The following is a 25865-nucleotide window of genomic DNA, read 5'->3' as shown; positions in this document are numbered from 1 at the left end:
TTTATTTTTATTGTCAAACTTTATTATATCTCCAGATAGTCAAATCTTATACTATCACTTTGTATATTCGGCGTAAAAAAGCTTTGTATTAAATAAACTGACATTATGTATTAAGTGCAGACTACAGGAAACATGTAGCATTCAAATATCCTGTAAAGTTTTGAATCTGTACCCTGATGTGAACCTGTGCTTGATGAACTGATGTCTTCATTGAAATCTTTATAGACCCTCCCCTTCAAGCTATCATTTTCAACTGCAGAAAGCATCAATAAGAAAGCCCCTATTAAAAATGTTGCTATAATGTTGAACAATAGAATTAAGCAAAATAAGCAACTAGAACAATAAAAATAAACATACAAGAAAACAGAATGGAGATGGTAATAAGAATAAAACTCCCTACCAAATCTATAACAATAACAACCTAATACAGAAAAACAAGGGAAATAATCAACAAATCATAAATCTTATAACTTTATACTGAACTCACAAAAATCAATATATGAGCAGTTTATACAGACACTTCTCTATGTTAGAAGTGGTTAATAAAAAACGTGTATAAAAGCATGTTTTACTAGAACTGTGAGTGACCTCATTATTTTTTGTTTTTGTTTTCTTTTAAAAAAAAGTAATATTTCTCCTTGTAAACAAGTTATAAAACAAACTTGAGAAACTTGAGTTTAAGTAGTTCTGATTTACCTCCCTTTTCCCCTCTTTTTATTTACTAAGATAATGTAATATGTATTGTTCAGATCACTAATCTTACAACTTTTCATTACAATTCATTCCAGACAAATTAGATCAGGTTTATTTTTTTAGGATTGTATATATTTCTTTGTTACTTGACTTTATAACCCGGCTTTAATACAGGTCATAATCTATATCATAAGAACCGTAGTTTTCATAAAGCAACAATTACATAAGTACATCTTCTATAATACAACAGTTATATGATTGTTAGCATAGGAATAAAGACTTGATATTAATAGCACCAGACTGTATTTGACAATTGATCACGGTAAATATTTCAGAACCATACAACATACAAGAACTGACATTGTTGTTTCTGCTCCAACAGATGGACCTATCAAGAACACATACACCAGGCTCCTGAGTAGGTTTTCAAGACAAGGATATTTATCTTTCTCCATTGAAATGTAAATGACTAGTTTAGTAACAGACAGATCTTACTTCCATCAATTATAACCTAAATAAAAATAAATATAAGAGTACATGTGTAATATGTTAGTAAAACACAATCAAATTATATTAATGTGACCATGGAAGTAGAATGTTTAGACATTTGATATTATTATTCTATTCCATGGCGTGACACAATCAAGGCTTGAAGTATTACTTAAATAATATTTGTATAAATAATGAATTAATAGATGGCAGATCCTGTGTACACCCTTCTTAAGGTATGAGAAAACAAAATTTTGTCATGAAATCTTCCTTTTTCACAAAGTCTACCCCCAAAAAATGTTCTAGCCTCGCTTCGCTTGGCCATTACTTCCATTTTAAATCCTGGATCACCCTTAAGTATGTTAACACTACATTCCCGAAATTTTGTCAAAAATATTAATTGACACAAAAAAAATTAGATATTAAATCACACTTCATAACTTTCAGGTGTCACTTGTTCAAGGTACTTCAATACTTCAATATTGGAAATATGATATCAAAACAAAAAAAAGCTGTAGTAGCAATTAAATATCTATTTTTAATAACTGTTGTTTTAGATCTAAAAAAAAATACAATACAGATATCAAAGATAAAATAGCCTTTACAAACATATGAAAACATATGTTGCAATTTTTCCTTTGTTCCTAACCATTTGTTAACATTTTTAGTCAATACATTTCTTATTTTGGTAAATAACAAATTTATAGTAAAATGCATCTGTGCATAAAAACTTACAAAGTATGTGTTATACAATAATATTCAGGAAAAAAGAACTATCTTCTCTTAACTGTGTCAGCTATTCTAATCTTTAGTTGGCTCTAACTGATATAATATGTTACCTTTAGTTTGACCTAGTTGTCTCAATGTGTTTTGGACCTTGAAATATCTGCCATACAATATTAAACCACAATCATTGAATTAATCAATGTGTTTCGTCTTCTCATTTTCAATTAGCCCTAACTGCCTTAGTGTGATACCCCTTCTTCTATTCAGTAGGTCCTAGATGTCTTCATGTGTTAACTCTTCTCACCTTCAACGTGCCGTAACTAAATTAATTTGCCCCATCACCTCTTCTTATGTCCAGTTTGCCCTTACAGTTTTAACAGGTAACACCTTTTTCACCTTCAGTTTGCCCTAGCTGTCTCAATGTGTTACCCCTTTCACCTTCAGTTTGCCCCAGCTGTCTCAAGGTTTAACCCTTTTCACCTTCAGTCCTTTTCCTTGTTGCCTCAATGTGTTACCCTTTCTCACCTTCTGTTTGCCATACCTGTCTCAATGGGTCATCCCTTTACACCTTCAGTTTGCCCTAGTTGTCTCAATGTGTTACCCCTTCACACCTTCAGTTTGCACTAGCTGTTTCAATTTTTAACCCCTTTTTACCTTCAGTTTGTCCAAGCTGTACCATTGGGTTATCCCTTTTTACCTTCAGTTTGCCCAAGCTGTCTCAATGGGTTACCCCTTTTTACCTTCAGTTTGCCCAAGCTGTCTCAATGGGTTACCCTTTTTCACCTTCAGTTTTTGTCCTTGTTATTTCAATGTGTTAGTTACCCTTTCTCACCTTCAGTAAACCTTTTGCTTTTTCTTGTGTACTTTGTCTATCAGAGATTCCCTTGATCTTTTTCTTGATTGTTGTTTGCTCTGTTTATCATTGGCTATGTTATCATCGCTATTTTGATCACTAAACAATTGTTCAGATATTCTGTCTTTGATTGCCAGGGAATTTTTGTCACAAACTTTAGATTTCTTTGTATGACTATCGATAGTTTCTACAGTCAGATCAGACTTGTGTTTTCCTGGATGGTTGTATGATTTGTGACTACTGGTTCCCTCTGTCCCATGTGTCTTTCTATGAGAGTGTTTTAATGTCTTACTTTTAGCACTACATTTTGAAGACCCTTTTGATATTACTTTTTCTGGTGACAATATATATTTGTTCTGCATATTTTGATTGACTTTGTATTTTTCTTTCTTACATCCAGCATCTTTGTCCTTTTTATCTATGAACATGATGAATTCACTAGAGAAGTCACTTTTATGACCTGTAAAGTCATCACTCTGGGGGATGAATGATTCAGCAACCATGGTAAGTAGAGCATTCCTCTTCCTCTCATCAACACCATTGCCAAACATTTCTAATTATTGAAATAATACATTTAATCAAGATAAAGCAGTTAATCTACTGCAAGAAATGAAAAGTTAATATTCAAAAAAAATTATTTGAAAATTGTTGCATTGTTATCTTAACTTCATGTTTAAGGTTTCTAACTGCTATTACTTGTCCTCTACTTATATTATAGTGAAGAATATTCATGCAAATGTAAATTAACAAGACTTTAAATAAGATGTCAAGGTTAAAAACTATTAGAACTTCTACAACAACACATTACATCAAGAATTTATTGATACATACTTTAATCATGATCTAATTATTGATTGTTACATGGAGGTTATCAATGGAAACTGATGTTCCCTACAGACTATTTTGGGACGGTGTAGGTGCATATAGACTACTCTGTCCTCTTCAAAATCTACAGGGAACACTAAAATCATTTCCATTTAAATTTATCACATCCTACAAATTTTAATATGTATACCATGCAATTCTAATATGACGTCCTTAAAAGGCTTAGTGACCACAATTGTGGTTGATTTTCGATTGCCATATGAGCAGCACACGGCTTATTGGGCATGACTTGTGTGTGTGTGAATAACTTCCAACATTAATCATGTAAACAAACACACAAAACATACTGATGTGTGTCAGCACTTTTCAATAATTTCAGTAGTGTAAACAAACATCAAATTTATATTTAACAAAGATATTAAACTTTATGTTGCAAAATAGTTATATTATATTCCGTAAAAATCACTTACACATATTTGGTAGCATTCTCCACGTACACGCGTGCCATCATGTATGAAACCAAACAATAACAATCGCCAATGAATGAAATATTGTACATTTGTACCTGTCCATGTGTGAACACTGTAACCTTATATTATAATGCATACAACTATTGCCATATCTATCATCAATCTACTAAATTAGCCCTTTCCTTAACTACAAAAAAAAAAACCAAAAAAAAACCAAAGCAAAGTCTCACTAGTGACTATTTCAACTGACATAGCTAGTGTACAGTGTATTGCTAAAAATAGACAAATATGGGGGTCTAAGGTTGCCATAATAGGTCACAAAAATGTAAAAAAAGTACCGTTATGGTCCTATTAGAATCAAAATATATCATGAAAACTCAATTTTACCTTGTTTTTTTCCACGGGCTGACCATTTATGTTGATACTATATCCTCGCTATCACTTGTGGTAAAATAAAGCGGCATAAATAGTCAGCCCATGGTAAAACAATGATAAAATGGAGTTTCCGTGATTTATTTCTAAATTTTTCACTAACCATGTAAAAACAAAACTGGACTTCAGTTTTTTGGAAAATGATCAACCATTTACTTACCTGGATACATTTCATGTGTTCCAGGTGTAAGCTGCATTTTTACCTTCCATAGTCCTGAAATTATATCCTTACATGGTTCTATAATCAATCTATTTACTAAATCCTGTAGATAAGTTTTTATCTCCTTCATACAGTACAGTTCAGATGTATCAAAATTCTGATCAGTGTTACTAAATGGAACTTTATCAATGTTTGAATTTTCATCTGCAATGAAGGTGCATAACAATCCTTTCTCCTTCTTTGACTTAGTGCTCTTTGATGGAAAATTGTCTGTAATAAAGGGTCCTGATTTTCCCCTTTCCCGTACTGAGATAAAACTGTCCTCAATGCATGTATTTAATGAGACATTGTGTCTGTTTTCACTTTCTTCACCATTTTTCAAACCAGGCTCTTTCATTCTTTTATGATTTTCTAATGATGACTTTTGTTCATTTTTCACACCCTCCTGATTTTCATCCTCCTGAGATTCACTGACATCTGTTATCACTTCTGCCAATGAAGCTAGCAAATCTAATGGCTGGGATCTGTCCTCTAATTCTGACAATCTTTTTACCTTAGCATGACTTCTATCAATTTCCCCTGATTCTTTAAACACAGGAGAATTCAGGGAAGCAGCCCTTGTAAGCCTTGCAAAAGTAGGTGACTCTAGCTGCAGTCTATTTTTGGGGGGACTCAATGTTTTAGCTCTTTGTGTTCTCCCTAGAGACTGCTGCCTCTGAATCTGAGGACATTCCCTTTCTGAAAAAGAGGCTTTCCTTTTGATAATAGGTTTTTTCTTTAATATTCCACTAGATATTAAAGAACTATTTGGCTTGTTATCGACTGACAACTGATCAGTGACATCTTCCTTTGAACAATCTCTAGTTTCTAACAGGCTCTGAGCTTGAATGGGCATTTCTTGTTCATTTCTAACTTGTAATTCAGCTTCAATTACCATTGGAACAATATCAGTGGAATCAGATTTTGTAGGAGTTTGATTTGTGTCAATAACTTTAGAACTACTTTCATTCTCAAATTGTTCATATTGTTGATATAATTGACTGAGTGGAGAAGTCCTATCTGTGAAGTGTTGACTTTGTTCTGGATCCATAATTTCTACCACTACTTTCTGGTGAAGTGGTGTTTCAAACATATGATTAATACTGCCGTCCAAATCTATGTTTGACAGAATACGTGTCTCAGTTCGTGGTGTAATGGATGCTGATTCTATAATACCACTTACACAGTTTTTAGAATCTATTTCTTTCACACCTTCTTGATCAAACTGTGCAACAAGATTTTTCACAGCACTACTTGTTTCATCCTTTTTTCCATTCTTACATGTAGATACAGACTGAGAAATGTTCTCCTTTGTTTTTATAGAGTCATTTTTATGCTGCATGTGATCTTTTGATACAGTCAATATGATTTTATCATTCTCCATGGATACTTGATAGTGATTTGAATCATTCACCAAACCTTCTTTCTCTTTACCATGCTTTGATGACTTTTTACAAGAATAGGGTCTTTGTGCTGGTTTTACACGAAATGTTGGTGTCTTTCCTGGAACATACTTGTTCTCTACTTTCGTTTTAGATTTTTCACTATTGCTGTCTTGTGACACAGGTGCATTTCCTTTACCATCATTCCATGATGTTTTTAGAAAGTTGAAAAGACTTTCTTTATCATCAAAAACATATGTCTCTTTGTTTTCTGTACTATCACTAGCTTCAGGTGTTTTAGGTTTTGGTTCTTTTTTAGACTTGTTTTCTTTTTTGCTTGATTTAGGTTTCTCTCTAAATGATGATTTTGGCTTTGACCAACTACAATCTTCCTGTTTCTCAAAGAAAAATGCAGAGTCATTCAGTTTTTCAGGTGAGTCGTAACCAACATTTTCCTTAGATGACAATTCAAATGACTTAAGACTACTTTTTTGTTTTGGCTTTTCTGCTTTCAGTGGTTTTGATGAGGACTTAGACTTCATACTTGTTTTCTTCATTATAACTTCAAATGTTTTAGGATCCATCGTATAGACAGCATTGTCAGATTGATGGTCATCTTTGCCATAGATGTTGGTGATGAAATGCTCTGTAAAACTAACAGTAGCAAAGCAACCATAGGCATCAGCATTAAATCCTGGTGAACATTTAGCCATACAGCACACACAACGCAGAGTGGCTATGTCTATCCACATTGTGTTTGTAACATTATATTCTGGAGTATTGAGGTAGTTATTCAAAACATGAGGAGCCAGACGAGGTCTTTGTCTCAATGCACCAAGACGTGCCTGCAATACTTGCAGTTTCATAACTTTCTTCTGACAGAGATCTTTAAAAGATACATAAATCCTATTGTCAATTTTAAATGCTAAATATTTTGTTCCTGCTACTAAGATGTATCCTACGGAGAAACACTTTGATTGATCCATCTTACTAGCACTATCTTGAACACTGAGTTTAACATACTCTTCTGGTTCATTACTTTGTAAGATAATTCCCCCACAACTACCACACCTGATATGTCGCTGAAGTATTTTCCTGTAATAATTACCATTAGCAATCTCCTTAATTTGGTTATTAAAGCCCGGTTTATGACCTTCATACATCACTATGTACTGTGCCATGTTTCTTAGCATAGATAAGGATACAGCTGATAGATAAGTAGACGAAGTATTTGAACTGATACATTGTCTTTGTTCTAGATAGCCAGTTTCTTGTGGAGACAGTGAACATTGATCTATATTTTCAGTTCTTTCCAGGAAAGCTAACAGATCTTTTTGGTATCCTGGCATCATTCTCTCTATTATCTCCCCTAAAGCAATGTAGCCCTTGTTAGGATCATGAAATATCCCAGCATACTCCCTATTGCCTATGACTAAAATACTGATTTGAGGCAGGAAGTATAACTGCTCTTTCCACAACCAAATCTGTTCTACAGCTACTAACTTATCAATAAATGAACATTTACACATTGGTGGGTACCGAGAGAAATCTGGTAAAGTTCTACTGATCCGATGATCAATAGGTCCAATTAAGTGTTCCTGTACTTTTTGTTCATCTTTGTAGAACTCTGACTGTATGAGCTGTGACAATGAGGTTTGTGGAAGTTGTTGGTCACCTTGACTCATTGGAAGTGGTTGAAATGTCAGTAAATCATTGTGATTATCACCACCAAGACCATATGTAGGCAAATCTACCAATGACTGACTTGGCTGGGTACTATCCACTTCAACAGTCACTGACACATCAGAAATCAGATTTGTGAATGCTTCTACTTCACTATCATTTAATGTTTTCAATGAATCTAAAGTGTTACTCTCACTTCTGTTGGCATTTTGGTCTAAAGGTTGTAACTCATTAGGTCTATGGACCTGTAACATGGGATCTATCTGAATAGTAGTAGGAGATTCTGTGGTAGAATCTGGAATGGACTGATGAACAGCTGAGGTGGATGGTATTGTCTTGTCCATCATGTATGTAGAATTGGTCATCAAATGTGTCAAATCCATCATCATAATAATCTTACTATCTGAAACATTAGAACCAACAGATTAAAACGAATATTTTACCTTGATACCACGCAAAGGACATTCAAAATCATTTCAAATCCTAACAAGTTTACTAAACTGAAGGATTAATATCAACAATTACATGTACAAAGAAATTACATGTACATGTATATGTTTTTTTGTGCATAGCTTATAGGCATCTTTTGTATCCGTCCAAAGTCTTGCCCCATTGCCACAAAACTTGTAAAATACATAAGTCTTGTGTACCAACATAAACTACAACAAAAAGCTCTCAAAAAAGCCTGAATCGCTCACCTGGCAAGCCATGCCCTTTTAACTTAGTAAGTAAAAATATCATGCTTTGTAACCATGTTTGACAAAAAATTGCTGAAAAAGAGCATATATTGATGAATGCTGTAAGTTCAATTGAGTGCCTAAGGCACTGTAAAATGTTGGAAATGCCTTCAAAGTGTTTTTTAGAACCTCTGGAAAAAAATTGGCCAGGGTCCCCCTATGCCCTATTATCCCACTGGGTCTAGGGGCATTATCCTGCTTTACATTTGCTGAGAAAGGACATAAAATGTAATTAAATTATGGCTATACAATATTTCATAATCACCATTAACTCAGGAGACCATACCATATAAACAAAATATAGTTGAAATCAAAGCAAGTATCCAAATTAGTGGGAACAAATTTTCGGTCATCACCATTCAACTTAGAATACCATATTTCCTAGAGAAACCAAAAATGGAATCCGAGCAACTGGTGAAAATGGCTACAAAATGGCAGCCATTTTGACATTGGCCCCCTAAAAAAATTCAATACTGCCAGTCAACTCAGAATATCATGTTTATCTTATGAGTAGCTTTCATCTTTATTATTCTTCTATAGTTGAGAAAAAAAAGCAAAAAACATTTGGACCCCTATGTACCTTTCCTAGAAACAAAGCCCATTTTTTCATTTGAGTTATATGCAAAAAACTGTATTTTGACCTCTACGTTCTATTTTTACTAAGGGTGGCCATGTTTTTCCATATTTCAAAATTTTAAAAGATCAGTTTGTACAGGATACCCTACAGAATAATTATGATAACTTTTTTAAGACTTTTAAGGGGTGGTTTCAGAGAAGATTTTCGAAGTTGTGCTAATGAAAAATGACCAAAAAAAAAGTTTCAAGGGCAATAATTCCTACTTCAGGTGATGAATCATTCTGAAAATTTTGACAAAGGTTCATCTTCTAACGGTGAACAATAATACCCATGTCAAAATTTTGCTAAATTCAATGATTATAGAGAAATTTGAAAAAAGAACTGTATTTTGACACCTATGTTCTATTTTTACTGAAGGCTGCTATGTCTTTCGATATATTTCAAAATTTTAAACAATTTGTTTGTGCAGGATATCCTAGGGAACAACCATGCCAAGTTTCATTCCAACTGGTCAAATAATTTCAGAGGAGATGTTTGAAAAAAGCTAATGATGACATACCACAACAGACTATGAAAGATGATGAATGCCAAATGATGACAATAGCTCACACCGTCTTTAAGCCAGGTGAGCTAAAATATGACAAAATAAACCCCAATATACAGTGATTATCATTTCAACTGAGAGTAATGAGACATAATTTACACTCTAGATTTAATACACTAAAAATTAACAATGTATGCACATGAGCATGAAAATGTATAAATGTAACATAATACATGTACCTTAGTGTGGCATAACAGGCACTATCTCTATACCAAACCTTTAGAACCTGTAAAATTAAAGAAGAGTTTAGATCTGGTAGAACCAAAATCAGTCACTTAAAACAACTTATTTTAATAAACTTAATAAAAGGAATCCAAGAAAGTACTGGCTTCATCATTATTTGATTTTTGATTTAAAGTTGCTTAAGGCTCTCTAAAGTAAACACTGAATAATTGTGATGTTCCTTTAAATGTTGTGTAAGAGATATGATTTATAAACATGTACATGTACAGTAAAATGACAACTTTGGGGATCATTTTCTCATACTTTTTATATAAAAAAAACCCAAATTATTAGCTGTACATGCATATGATATGTCTATGGATCCAAAAATTAACTTATGGTACCTGTACCTGTAGATCATACCTAGTTTTTCTCTAAGATGACCCTGAATGAACAAACTTTAGAATAACATAGGTCACCAAATATGATTTTGTGATAATTGAGCCTTATTAAAGTCAATATTTTACTAGATTTTATATGGATTCTGTGGGGAGTTTTCAATATTTCACAAACTTCTAATAAACTATTCAATAAAATTTCTGATAACTTTATATAAAGAACACTTTACTGACATTCTTTCACATTTCATAACGAAAATTGGGGGTCACCGTTCTCTTTTTCTTGCAATATCAAAAAACTAAAATTCCCTGAACATTTCAGTAGAACATTTTCCCTCCAATTAACTCCCCTTTAGAAGAATTTTCCCACCAATTATCTCACCTTGAAAGAGGCTTTTTTAAAAATAATGTTTTTAGTTTTATCATTCTAATATTATGTGAAAAAATCATTTGAAATAATTTAAATACATGTTTATTATTTTACATCATTTCAAACACTAATAGTTTATAAAAAATACATATGTCTGTATGATTTTGCAAGATGACAGAAAAGAATGATGAGGTATGATCAACCTTAAGGCAAGAAGTTTTACAAGAGGATGAGATAATATAGCATACCCAACCCCAATTCCTAGATTTTCATCCTTTTTTTTGAGGCTCAACCGCAAACCTTAAAATACAATGAACAATAGTTTCTATGAATGAAAATAAATCAAAGACTCTGATATACAATACCTTAACTGTCATCTAGCAGTTAATACCCAGTGAAAGGTATAATCTTGTAATCATAAACATCTTTGCTACAATTTTGTACATTGTATTCATAAATGCAGTGTTTTCCTACCACTCAGACCAAGTGCAATTTTGGTGTGGGAATGTCATATACATTGTACTATGTTTCACTTCCCCTTTGGCAAGGAGAAAATTATCTGAAAGTACAGAAAACTGACTTCCATTGTGGACAAGTTAATTTTCATTTAGGAGTTTCCAATGGAAACCTAAAATTTTCTTAAACCATAGAATACTGAAATGACTTGCTACCAGAAACAAATTGTTAATTGTTTAGACAGCAATTAACATCTTTTGTCAGATAAGGCACAAAGGCATAATGGGTGGAGTTGAAAAGGGTAAAAGGGTGCAGTGCCCTTCCGAATTCAAGGCCATTGTAACTACATTTTAGCCTACGGCTTAGTTTTGACAAACATGTGTTGTAGACTGGGCAGTGTATGAAGAAATGCATTTATCTTCTATTTGATGTTTCATGATGCCCTCTCTATATTGCAAGAGAGTGGGCATTGACATGTTTTCTATACTTACACATTGTAGATCTGTCAGATTTGAATCTACTGATACATATGAATCTACAGTAAGGCGGCTCTCCTTTTTTGTGGAATTTCAAAATTTCCATTTTTTTTTCATTTCTAGGAATCATGATAATGTGGTGCATTGTGAATAAATTTTATTTTTCAATAAAGGTGTTCTAAAGTACAAGTAAAAAGCACTGAAAAAGGAAGATAACTCCATTACAAGAAAATTACAAATATCACAAATAAGGTTATAATGCCATTGATTTTTTTGCCACATAATTTTTTGGATACTAAGTTACACTTGTACTTATTATTTAGTATTCAAAATTCAAATTTCAATAAGTTTTGAATTTTAATTCCAATTCATCGATTTTTCATGACTAACAATTCAAATTTGGAAACTAAAGGCTCTAAAGAGCCTATTTTGCTCACCTGCCCGGATAAGCAACATTCTATTTTTGTAAAAGCTGCCGTGTTTTTTCTTGAATAAAAATTCCTAATACTCATACCTAAGGAACAGACAATCAATTTTCATTAAATTCTGTCCAGTAGTTTCTGAGGAGAAACTATAAAGTAACAAGAGGCTCACAGGAGTCTGAATCGCTCGCCTAGTTGAATTTTGCTTTTCAAAGGCAATAAAGTTAACAAGAAGTCGTCCAACAATTTTGACTCAAGAAGTCTTCAGTAGGACTTATCATAAGGATCATTTCAACAACTAAAAGTTTCTTTTAATCTATCATACATGCAGTTTTCAAGATATTGACTGAAAACTGTAAAAAGTCATTTTTCACCTTTCAAGGGCAATAACTTTTACAAGGAGTCGTCAGACAACTTTTGTCCCTGAAGACTATTGTAGTCCTAATAACAAGGATCATTTCAGCTGCTGAAAGAATTCAGCTTAACCTAACAGTTTTGGAGATATATGCAAAAAAACAACTGTCTGTTCCCTATTTCCTATTGTAAGTAACAGCAGCCATGTTTTTTGACTGATCAAAAATCTACATGTCAGTTCTATGCAAGATGCACCAAGGATCATTCATACCAAGTCTGGTTCCAATTGATCAAATAATGTCAGAGGAGAACATTTTTGAAAGAAATAACATTAAAAATAGCAAAAAAAAACATCAACTAGAGGCTCCCAGGAGCCTGAATCGCTCATCTGATTAAAGTTTGTCTTTCAAGGGCAATAAATTTAACAAGGAGTTGTCCAACAATTTTAACTCAACAAGACTTTAGTAGGACTATCATAAGGATCATTTCAATGATTGAAAGTTTCTTTCTATCTATTATAGTTCTCAAGATATTGGCTGAAAACTGTAAAAAAGGCATTTTTCATCTTTCAAGGGAAATAACTCTTACAAGGAGTCCCCTGACTACTTTGATCACTGAAGACTTTTGAAGGCCTATAATAAGGGTCATTTCAGCAATTGAAATAATTATACTAAACCTAACGGTTTTGGAGATATATGTGAAAAATTACTGTCTGACACCTATGTTCTATTTTTAGTAACGGTGGACAGATCAAAAATCCCCACATCAGTTCTATGCAGGATACACCAAGGAATATTCATACCAAGTTTGGTTCCAATTGGTCAAGTAGTTTCAGAATAGAAGAATTTTGAAAAATTGTTAACGATGAAGGATGATGACGACGATGGAGACGGATGACGACGGACGCCAAGTGATGGCAATAGCTCATTTTGCCTTCGGCCAGGTGAGCTAAAAAGGTAAAAAAAGGGCAATAACCCCAACATGATGATGTCTTAATAAATGAAATTTTGACCACTGATAGATCTTATCATGCTGAGCACTTTTACCCAATGTCAGAATTTGCCTCAACCTAACAGTTTTGGAGATATATGCAATAAACTACTGTTTGACCCCTATGTTCTATTTTTAGTATCTGCAGCCATGTTTTCCAACGGATCAAAATCCCCACATCAGTTCTATGCAGGATACCATAAAGAGCCTTCATACCAAGTTTGGTTTCAATTGGTCAAGTAGTGTCAGAGGAGAAGAGTTTTGAAAATTGTTAACGATGGACGATGATAATGGATGCCAAGTGATGGCAATACCTTACATAGCCTTTGACCAGGTAAGCTAAAAATTTGATTTTTTTTTTCGGGTGTGGCCCTTTTGCCCCTTTATTATTCAAAAAGTTTAAGAGATATCTTAAATCTGATTGAAAACAGCAGACCAGTATTTTTATAAAGAATCCCCAATAAAAAAAAACAATTTTAGAAATCAGACCAAAAATTGGAAAAAGTTGAATTTTTTGGCAACATTGACCATCTATAACTTGAAAATGGTCCAAAAGACATAAAATCTGATATAATTATTTACCAGAATGAAACATTTTACATGGATTTTAATAAAACAGCTTTTTTTACACTTTTTGGCTCCTTTTTCTAAAAGAAAAGTCCAAAGTATATACATGTACAACTAAAGTTATTGTATGGAAACGAAGTGTCCCCAGATGACCCTGTAACATTATACGACTGCAAAATCTAAACAAAACTTGTGCAGAGATACAAATGTACCCTAAAGCCACAATTTTTTAACTTGTTGGTTTATAGATCTGCTGACCTGATTTATTCAGCTAGGAGAAAAAATAAAATTGTAACAGCTATTTTTTAAAATGAATTTACAGTACACATTTTTTGACCTATTGTAAAACTTGAATTTCCACTTTAATTTTAACTTCTTAGTCACTTTTTACCATCTTTTTTTAACTTAACTATATCAGATGTAATGAATGCTATAGATACAAAAAATCAGAAGAAATTAACATTGTTTAAGTCCATTGGACACTTAAAAATTTGAAATGAGAATTGGTGTTTATACATTGTAAATTGTAGGTACATGCAGTAGGTTAGTATCGCACTTCTAAACTATGTCAGATTATATAATAGAATCTTTGAAAATAAAACATAAATGGTAGAAAATTATTTCTGGTGTCCATTTTATTTTTTATTTTTTTCCTGACAGACCAACCCAATTTCATCAAGTCCAAAATCAGTAAACCAACAAATTAAAAAACTGTGGCCTAAACAAAGAACATCCATTCCAAGGTTTCATATCACTCTGCCCAGTAATTTCAGAGGAGAAAATTTTAGAGAATTGTTACCAGACAATGCATGGCTCTTCGGGCAAGGTGAGCTAAAAAGGAGGATGGTCTGACAATTTTTCATATATCCCTGTAAACAGCCTGGTGGCCCCAAATTTTTTTCTTTAAAATGTTTCTATTTTGAAGATTCAGTAATTTTTATTTATATTCATTTGAGTGTTAAAATTTTGGGCATTAACATGGGCCTCAACAGCAGTGAAAAATTTTAATTTTAAGGCTTTTGAAAATGGTTTCAATGTGCAATCTGCATACAAATGTAACGAAAATAGGTATGGTGTATACATGTATGTCAATGAGATAACCCCACCAGGATGAAAATCTCAGCCAAAGGCCAACCATTAGTCTTCAATGAACCACGAGGAAGTCCTCATATGTAATAGGAGAGTTCGTCAATCTCATTAGTGATGTCATATTCACTAATTTGCATATCATTAAGTGTCAAATTGGTTGGCAATAAACAACTAAATAAACAATAAACAATTTCATTAGAATCCAAATTTTCAAAACATTATATTATAAATTTTCATATCCAAATTTGGTTGTTAAATGTTTAAATTAGATAACATAATTCATATTTTGTATGTGAATTTATAAATATTTTACTTGAAAAATAAATTTGAAATTATATTCATATGTAAACCTCTATCTTCAAATAAAATTATATTTAAAATTTTATGCTTATATAGTCTAATTACTGAATAATTACTTAACAATTCCATGAAGAAAAAGAGTTTTATTGGCAGTGTAGGGAACCAAAAGAATTATTCAATTATCTTAAAAAATGAAAAAAAAAAAGATGATTTTAAAGTTGATGCCCCATGCCATTCAATGGATTTTTTGCTAACCAAAACCAAATCATAAAAAACTCTCCTACACCACACAATCTAAAGAAAATGAGAATTCATTTTTAGAGTAAAATTTCTCATTTTAGGCCCCCATTTTCTTTACATTTTTGGAATAAGGGTAAAAAAAGTTGTACACATACATGTACATCAAAATAAAGAAAATTAACTTTTAAACTCTTAAATAATCATAAATGGTGCCACTTTAAAAGGCCTTTGATTAAAATATTTTTTGGAAGATGATTTATCATTTTCTGTTTACTGCTATGCTCATTTTGCAAAGCTTGATCACAAATTCTTTTCTTGATAGTTGTTATAGTATTATTTATTTTTTTGTTCTATCAATTAAATAGCCAAAACCTAGTTCTTAACACAATACTTAATGATTGTTCGAGAGATCTAGATAAAACCCTACTCTAAACCTAAAAGTGAAACTGTTCAACCAATAATTCTACAAACATTTGGAATGTCCTTTTTTTCCACAGAAGAAAATATCCTAAAAACTTGGCAAATATGATAAATGGCAAGGAATTTTCTTTGTTGAAAAAGGAACCAATTACAAGCTTCGGACTTAGCTCATACTTAAAGGCCTTTGACTTCCTCATATTAACCTTTTTCATCTTCTTTGCAGGAGATCTGCAATCCATTTCCATATTGCAGGAGATTTCCCTTGACAACATTTTTGACAAATATTTTGTATATACATGCATCACAGTATGAATTAGTGTTTAAAATAATTTATGCAGTTTTATTAAGGTATACAAATAGGAATCCTAGAAGCAATTTCTCTAAATAAAATAAAAATTACTATCTGGAAATGTTTTGTACCAGTCTTGTGAAATGATTCGCTTCCAGAAATGATTGTTACAGGGTCTAATCTAGACACTGATGACAAAGAAAGTTTCAGTAAATTCTGTTTGAAAAATAACTAAAATGACATTTTTGTCGATGTACATGTACTTCTCACTCTCTGACTCTCAAAGACAAGTGGGAGGTCAGCACAAAAAGGAAAATGTTTTGCTTATTTCTCACTCTAAATTACATGTAGGCCCTTAAGACAATTACAGAATAGAGACTCAGCTCTAATTTGGGGATTGTATGGAATTTATGCTTTGACATAAAAGGAATATAAGTGGTAAGACCATACAGGGCCTATAGTAACAGAAACAGTCAGTTTGTGACCAGCTTTATCTGTATGCCTTTTATCATCATTTACTCCTCCACATAAATAACACTGAAATTGAATTACATGCATATGGTTGGTAGTATGCTAAGTCACTCCCCAAATAGCAGTGAATGCACAAAATTTGAGCATGTGACTATGTGTGCAATTTAATCTTTTTTGGTAAATATTTGCCAGAGTAGTCCTTTTTTTTTGTGGGAGTGTTGGAAATAACATATCCCAAATGTCATTGTTTATTTTCCATTAGAGTAAGCATCCTTTTGGTTAAAAAGAATTTAATTAAATCACCAACCTTGAAGTTGACCTTGAAGTACATGTACATGTGCAACTATCCATTTGAAATCGTAAACTATAAATGTATGCTGGGTGTCCTTGTTGATTGTGAAAATTCTAGAGAGCATCCGAGTATTAATCAATTGTTCAAAGCGTTAAATTAACCAAGTGTATATGAGACCAATGGTTTATGTGTAATTAAAAAAGCAACAACAACGGTGGTAGTAAAAAATGAAAAATACAACCGCAGGATGTCTTGCAGTATGTTTCAAACCACTAATGTCACTTCCCATTATCTAAAATGCTAATTTCACTAAGTTCAATGAGTTATGGAGTTTTACCTTAAGTTTAACTTGAAGAAAACTATATATCACCTAAAAGCTGCATGTGTAAACTAATAGCCCTGAAAATATTATGTGGGGTTTATTACCTTGCAGTGCGACATGGCCTCCAGAAGATACTGAGCTACAAATAGAATGGGAATTACCCTACATTTCACAAATGGGGTCTTCAATTTATGTAGAAATAAAGAAAATATAATTCCATGCCAAACAAGCTCACTTATGCAGATTTGATGTGCACTTTTTCCATAGCAACGTAACACAAGTGCATTAAAACTTTTGTGGGACTATTTCTGCAAACATTCTAAAAGTTCATTGGTTAAATTAGTGGTATGTAACCTATATACATGTAGCGTGATTACTAAATACTTATTTAACACTTTTGCGGATAAAAAGAATTTTATTTGCAATTTAAGGAACCAAAAGGATTTTTCAATTATCTTAAAAAAAATGAAGAAGATATAATGATTTGATGCCTCTCAATGGATTTTTTGCAAACCAAAACCAAATCACAGGATAAGTGATGACATCACAAAGAACTCTCCCATTCATATATCAAATGAAAATCGTATTCAATTTTTTTTTTTTCAAATAAGACTTCCAACTTGTCTGAGTGAAACCCAAATTTGACCTTTTTCTTGTATATGAAAGCAATCAAAAACTTCCAAAATTTCTGTCTGACCAACTGAATTTTTGACTGACATGTCTGTTGGTCAGACTGTATTTCATAATTTACATATTGCTGATTATTTATTATATAATTTACGAACACTTGCCTCGTATCGTTTTTGATGAAATCTGGAATGGGATTTATGTAAGTAAAAACTGGTGATGCTAGAATATACCAGAATATTGAAGTTTTCATCATTGTCGATCATCTCAGACTCGGCATCTGATATTGTTTTGACTGGATTATCAGTGACAGAGAAAAAAAAACAGTTAATACATTCTTCCATAATTATAAATCAATAGGAAGAGAAGAAATTATGTAGCAAATATCTCTTGATTCTTACCTATGACTCCTGTCTTTGAATAAAATGTAATGTTTACTTTTTGCTTTACAAATTTCGATATTTCCCACCATGTTATTTAGACTTCCGGTCAAAGGAAAAACTAGGAAAAACTGGCACATCTCATCCGTGCAAGTGCCCAAATTGTTTGTACAAAAATAATGGCAAGGTTTTAAAGTTACCTTTGAAATATAATTTTAAGCTTTGCCTATGAGCAAGGAGTATAATATGGTCATTTTCGGAGTGGAGACAAGAATTATGACGATTGACAAGAACAAAGCCCGCTTCATTTGCACAAGGTAACATATAAACCCTTGTTTTGCAAAGAACATACTTATTTGTGTATGGGTGCATTCTATAGATAAAAGCATGCAGTTTCACTACACGTATCTTCATATCGAAAAAAACAAGCAGTTTTATTGCCAACTCGTTCCAACCAAGGAAAAGTTGGTGAAATTCTGTGCATCATACGACAAAATCAGTTCATAAAACAAATTAATTCACTTTATTTTTGTTCATTTCTTAAGTTTGTATTATACTTTTACTACAGATACACTACAGTCATAAAATATAAAAACTGGTTATACATGTATCAACTGTTTTAACATGATTCTGAGTGGAGAATATCATGTGGTAGACAGTAATTTGATAGGTTTCACTGTATTTGTTGTTTTCGTTTTTATATTTTATTTGTATTTGCTTAGGCTAATAAAGATGGTTTCATGGATATTTCAATGGAACTGGTTATCAAATAATTATATGACTTATTGACCGATGACTATTTCTGTGGTTCTGTTAATTTTTATCTCACTGTATTGAATTCAAAGGGTTTTCCATTTCATTGTTGATTTGACCGCTCTCTTTCTTTAAATTCTATTGAATATATTTTCAGCGCTAAAGTTCTTTTGTTCTTTTATATGTCACTCTTCAATAATTTCTCGGATAGACAAGATGTGTCTTGGAAATATTTAATTCAACTTATATCTTACTATAGTTTACAGACCACCAATTCAACCAATGAGCATTTGGAACGTAGGCAAAAATAGTCCTACGCAGAAATTACTCCTGTTCCTCATAGTGCTGTGAAAAAAGTTATCATCTTATTTAAAAAATTTAAACAGTTTCTGAAAGGAAAAACATTTCTGTACATTTTATAGGTGCATTTTGCTTCTTGTGATGTGAAGCCTAATCTCCATAATGATTTTTAAATATACCCCTATCTTGTGAAAACACTGGGATTTCCCATGCTATTTATAGACCCTTCACTTCCGGTGACCAGTACTGCACTGCAAGTCTGCTAACCCCACATGCCATTCTGAGGATTGTGAGCTGACATATGTAGAATCATGCTGATATATAGTCATCTGCAGGTTAAAGTTAAGGTAAAGTCCAGAGAAGCCATTGAATATTGTGAAATTAGCATAGAAGCCTATGGGAAGTGGAATTAGTGGTTTTTAGCCTATATTCTCGGAGTTTTTCTACTGCAACTTTACAGGTTAGTTCTACTCCTAAATTACTAATATATTTATATGATATGCCAGAATTCTGAATATTTTAATTGGAATGAGTTTGCATGATTTTCCCCTATTTGAATGATGATTGAGCGATGTGCGTTGTGTAGATGTTAAACGCTTAAATCTAATGATAAAGTGCATATTTATTAAAAGAATAACGTTTATTGTTTTTCATGCATTTTTCATAAATAAGCAAGTTTAACGTAATTCCAGTATAAAGAATGTGTAAATAAATAAAATGAGTGAATGCATAGTCGAGCGCTCCGGAATGAATGATTTAATGTCTTGATCATTTTAAAGTTAAAGGACAATCGTAAACATTTTCGTTAACCGTAAATACTTTTGTCAATTATATTTTTATCGTAAAAGTACAAATCAGTTTTACGATTATGCAGCCTTTGCACCTTGATGTAAGGTAAGCAGAGTGTCAATTTATTGTATAGTTGTTTATGTAGGTATATAGTTAATTAGTTTGCTTACCGCATAATATAGAAGATATAGCGTGTTACGATTTTATATGCGTTTTTATTAACTGATGACTTAAAATACAATGTAAATTGCCTCGGGCCAATACAAGTGTCTCAACCCAATACGACTGTACTTGGACATAATACAGGATTAATATGAAAATAACCATTTAATAACCCTATAATATTGTTGAAGTTTGTAAAAACTACAAGCGTACTTTATTTTTCATATTTGGTAATATTTATATATGTAGCTTGATGCGAATATCAAGTGGCAAGATGCGAATATTTTATATACATGTAAGCTGGAATAAATGTGGCATGGAACAAAGTCTGTGTTAAAAATCAGAATTTACATGTACACGGTTAATATTGATGTTTTATGTATAAATTGTATTTTGTCTAATATAGAATTGATATTTTCTGCAAAGTTTGTAAGTTACAGTACTTATGATTGTATTTATTTTGCAGGGCCTTTTTTTTTTGTAATATCCAGACATCCAGTGTCATTGTTAGAAATAAAATATGTAACCCTACCCTGTCTCTTGATGTTTTGCGCCCAACTTTAAGAGCGATTACAATCATGAAACATGAGGATAACGTAAAATGTTAGTTTCAAGTTCTTTTTTTTTTCTTGTGTGACTCCTTAATTATGTGGAATGGGATTTATGTAAGCAAAAACTGGCGACGCTAGAATATACCATAATATAGAAGCTTTTATCTAGCATGTTATAGAGTGGCCAGACATTAAATTTTTTTATGTCAAAGATAAATCGAAAAAAGAAATTTCAAAATTACCCAAATGACTGTCCATTTAAGTAGTTTGTATTCAGTATTTATGAAAACAACAACGTCGTGGTGAGTTCAAAATATTTGATATACTTAAGCAAAAGTTACGAAAGGCTCACAGGAGCATGAATCACTCAACTGGTTAAATTTTGCCTTTCAAGGGCAATAAATTTAACAAGGAGTTGTCCAAGAATTTTGACTCAGAAGACTTTGGTAGGACCTATCATAAGGCTCCTTTCTATCTATCATAGTGTTCAAGATATTAACTGAAAACTGTAAAAAAAATGTCATTTTTCACCTCTTAAGGGCAATAACTCTTACAAGGAGTCGTCTAACAAGTTTGAGCCCTAAGACTTTTGTAAGTCTTATAGTGCGGTTTTTTCTACAATTGAAAGAATTTGGCTAAACCTAACGGTTTTGGAGACATATGCGAAAAACTACTGTCTGATCGCCTATGTTCTATTTTAGTAACTGCGACCATGTTTTTCGACGGATCAAAAATCCTCACATTGGTTCTGTGCAGGATACCCCAATGAACATTCATACCAAGTTCGGTTCCAATTGGTCAAGTAGTGTCAGAGGAAAAGAGTTTAGAAAAATTGTTAACAACGAAGGACGACGACGACGACGACGGACACCAAGTGATGGCAATAGCTCACACGGCTTTCGGCCAGGTGAGCTAAAATAGGACCTCTCGTTGATTTGCTGTTTTTAACACATTTTCGATATTAATTACTTATTAAATGTAAGTACAATAAAAGATTTTATTTTCAGAGACAACGACTTTGGTAACTCAAATTCTATATATGCTATTGGAACTGGGAAAATCCACCTCAAGCTCCAAGAGGAACAAAGTTATAAAGTTAATGAATCCTAACATCTTTAGTCATCAAAAATTTGAATAATGGAAGGATGTAGAGATTTATATAATCTGATATTTATTTCAAAAATACCAAAAAGTAAACAAAGGCTGACAATTTGCTTACAAAAAATAATTCAGAAATAAAAGTAAAATTCAAATTTTTAAATTTTACATTTTTAAATGATTTGTAAAGATGACCCCAATGTGAATGATCACCTAAAAATAACATTGGTGATTTGTGCTCCTGTGTGTGTGTGTGTGTGTGTGTGTGTGTGTTGTTTTAAACACTTTCTGCTCCCAAATTCTTTACTACATGTTGGGCTTAGTACTTTGTACACGTTTCTCCTGTGTCCCATCATGCATACAAAAAGGCACTTCAGTGAAAACTTTCGAACATGGGTTTTTCTACAGGCTTAACGTTTGTATGGATGTCCACCTAGATGAGCTACCAGAGTTTCTTTCTAGAATACCCATTCCCACTAGCGTCACACGTCAGCATTTTCTACCTGTGAATGGAATTTTCATGTCTTTGTAAGTTAGAACCAAAGCCCACGTAACGAGTTGAACACATATAATCCTTCTGTTTGGTACGGACACGAGTATATCTGGCACGTTGAGCTGTGTACTTCAATCTTATCCTGCATACAACGCAGGTATAATTTACTGATAATGAATTCTACTTTGCTTAAATGTGATAGTGTTTGTGCTAGATTTATACTATACAAATAGCAACATAAAACTTATGACATATGACATTTGATTGAAAGTATTTGTACTTCTGGAAATATAAGTTGTAGGCGTACGTCCGGAACTAGGTTCCTCAGAAAAAAGGGAGGGCTAGGACATCGTTTACAATTTTTTGTCAATTATACGCATGAAACTGAAAAAAATTCCGATAAAAAGGAGGGGCGTCAACCCCTGGATCTGCAACTGTAGGCGTAAGGTGATTTTTACTGATCCACATGTAGACAGATTGCCCAATTAAAGGTCCTTGAATGCAAATTACATAATCTATTCAATTTTATTTCCTGTAACTGCAAAATATACACATAAAATTAATTATACGACCTTTTTCTTCATTGTTCAAGGTCATACGAAAAATGAAAATCCAAAAGACGAAAAGGCCATTTCTTCATTACGTTCAATTGTATTGAAATTAAAGAAATTCTGAAATGCATTTCGAATTAATCGTGGTTCACGACAATAATAAGAACTGACTGGCGGACAATATTTTAAAATTCGCCGTATAAATCGCAGATATATTGAAATAGAGTAGTATGATTTATCTTTTTATGAATCACAAGAATTAATTTGCAAAACAGGTTATGTTACAGTAGTTCTTCATTAGCAAATAAATCATGCCAAAGTTAATGGACACAAGTATAAATTTGGATGAGAAAGGTTTGAAAGAGTCACATACTTCACATTGATAAAACAGTATTGTTTTTATGGTATGTTCAAAAATATGAGTGATAGTTTCATGTCCAGATTCAGTGATAGATTCTTTTGCAGTTTACAATATGTTTAATGACCCTTGTTGTGATGTCGACCATAAAACTGTTGTAGTGATGACAACAACAAATGCTGAATATACCCTTGTCTTGGACGATTATTTGACAGTATTATAAGAAGACCCCTTTTCTCCCAAAGGAAGTAACCATTTGATTTTTATGAATGGGGGCTAGAACAAAATTTTCTATCCTGCTTTTATATTTTGAGAAAATTTAGGTCCTGCCTTATTATTTTTTATCCTTATCGCTTGTCCTGGCTTTTTATTTCTTGAAAATTTCAATCCTGCATTTTTTTTTCAAATTAGATCCTAGACCCCCACTCATTAAAATCAAATGGTAGTTCCCTTAATCCCCAAATGGTAAGGGTCACAAGCCTTCAAATCTGCCTAATTTAGTGGTATGAAAACTTGCGATTGTCTTTTCTAGAGATATTTTGTTATTTTCTGGGGTATGGCACTTTATGATACAATTTCATAGAGATGCTCATACCTTTACTGAAGTTATTGCCAGGACAGCAGGAAGTCCCAACAAAAAAAATATAAATAACCCCAGCCTTCTGTTCGTGCTATACTGCACAGTACCTTGTACAATTTCAATAGACCCGTGAATGGAACGCCTAAACTGTCTGATGAGATACACATTTGTTTACGTGTTGTCAACTTTATATTACTTGCTGTGGTTTTATAACTACATGTGGTCATTTTGTATTTTCGTTATGTAGGAACATCTTTACATTATGTCGTTTTGTCTGTATGTTCTACCATTTCGTCTTTACGTTCTGTAGTTTTGTCTGTACGATATGTCGTTTTATGATTACGTTATGTCAACATATATTTACGTTATGTGGATTTATCTTTACGTGCAGTGGTTTTCTTACAACGTGAGGTCGTTTCATCTTTCCGTTATGTCGATCTCTAAATACTTTATGTGCATTTTCTTTTCTTTACGTGCAGTGATTTCTCCTTTGGGTGATGTGGTTTCTTCTTTACGCGATGTGGACAAAAATGTCATGATGACGTGTGACACCGGAACTTTTCAATCGGGTGTAAACTTCAAATCAGTCCGTAAAAGGCAAAATAGACGTCACAATGAAAATTATGTTTGATACTGGGACCATTTTTTTTTAAAATTCTTTCTTGAAAATTAGTTTTGGTGGTTTATTAATGTAGAAAATAAAATTTAGTCACCCAATAACTTGTAGAGTCGAATTTATGCAAATTTTCGCGGGAGTCGAAATTCCCATGTTTTTGGAATTAAAAAAAAATACATTCTGACTACGAAAATCGCCACGTCATCAACAGAGTTCCAGGTGTATCAATTGTGATGATACTGAACGTAAATAACAAACAAGTTATTTTTAGTATAGAATGAACAATCTAGGGTGACTGGATAGACTACCCAAGTGTATTTCGTTCAGCATTTTTCTAATCGGCGTTGTGATGTCTATTTTGCCTTTTGCGGACTGATTTGAAGTTTACACCGGATCGAAAAGTTCCGGTGTCACACGTCATCATGACATTTTTGTCCACATCACGTAAAGAAGAAACCACATCACGTAAAGAAGAAATCACAGCACGTAAAGAAAAAAAAATGCACGTAAAGTATTTAGAGATCGACATAACGTAGAGATGAAACGACCTCACGTTATAAGAAAACCACGGCACGTAAAGATAAATCCACATAACGTAAATATATGTTGACATAACGTAATCATAAAACGACATAACGTAAAGACAAAATTACAGAACGTAAAGACGAAATGACAGAACGTAAAGACGAAATGGTAGAACATACAGACAAAACGACATAATGTAAAGATGTTCCTACATAACGTAAATACAAAATGACCACATGTAATTATAAAACCACAGCAAGTAATATGAAGTTGACAACACGTAAACAAATGTGTATCTCATCAGACAGTTTAGGCTTCCATACCCATGTACATTTTCTCAAGTTAATATCTCGACATCGAGAAAATGTTAGTGTCGGTTACTTTCGTCTCTTAATACATACACGGTTCGAGTCAAAAATCAACCACAGCCCGCCTCGTGCGGTCAGGTGGCTGTGGTGTAATTTCAAAGAGATCCGTACACTTTTACTTAAGTTTTTGCGCGGACAAAAGAAAAAAATCCTGTGTTTTTTCCATCATTCAGTTCAAGTCACAACTCCCTAAATTAATCCCAAACTTCAACATTACTTAGGCACCTTGTGATACAATTTCACAGAAATCCATACGCTTGTACTCAATATAATTTTGATGACATTAACTACAGAGACTAGTTTCCGTACACACTATGTTTCCAAGGAGTTATAATGCGGAAGTCATTTCTACTGTTGACTGCATTTTCTACCATCAAGCTCGGGCAAAACCGACAGAATGCATTCCGAGAAACCGCAATTCCATTT

The 25865-nt window shown here is 32.8% G+C and overlaps 1 protein-coding gene across 3 annotated transcripts; it reads right to left on the bottom strand.

Annotated features, from left to right (window-relative positions):
* On the bottom strand, positions 1–24437 carry LOC148622725 (uncharacterized). 3 transcript variants are annotated; one of them, XM_088572844.1, is made up of 5 exons: positions 24334–24437; positions 9850–9896; positions 4649–8155; positions 2741–3314; positions 1–1204 (listed from the first exon to the last, which is right to left on the bottom strand). In XM_088572844.1, the coding sequence occupies exons 3-4, from the start codon at positions 8139–8141 to the stop codon at positions 2743–2745; spliced, it is 4065 nt and encodes a 1354-aa protein (XP_088428970.1). In that variant the 5' UTR covers positions 8142–8155; positions 9850–9896; positions 24334–24437; the 3' UTR covers positions 1–1204; positions 2741–2742. The 3 variants fall into 3 exon arrangements, with proteins under 3 accessions (XP_088428970.1, XP_088428969.1, XP_088428971.1); XM_088572843.1 differs by lacking the exon at positions 24334–24437 and adding an exon at positions 18317–18409; XM_088572845.1 differs by lacking the exons at positions 9850–9896; positions 24334–24437 and adding an exon at positions 18317–18409.
* Between the last annotated feature and the right edge of the window lie 1428 nt (positions 24438–25865).

Source organism: Perna viridis, chromosome 3, assembly GCF_037379345.1.
Source record: "Perna viridis isolate PV_CMFRI_1.1 ecotype Kerala chromosome 3, ASM3737934v1, whole genome shotgun sequence".
Taxonomy (NCBI): domain Eukaryota; kingdom Metazoa; phylum Mollusca; class Bivalvia; order Mytilida; family Mytilidae; genus Perna; species Perna viridis.
This window is presented reverse-complemented; position numbering and strand designations above follow the sequence as displayed.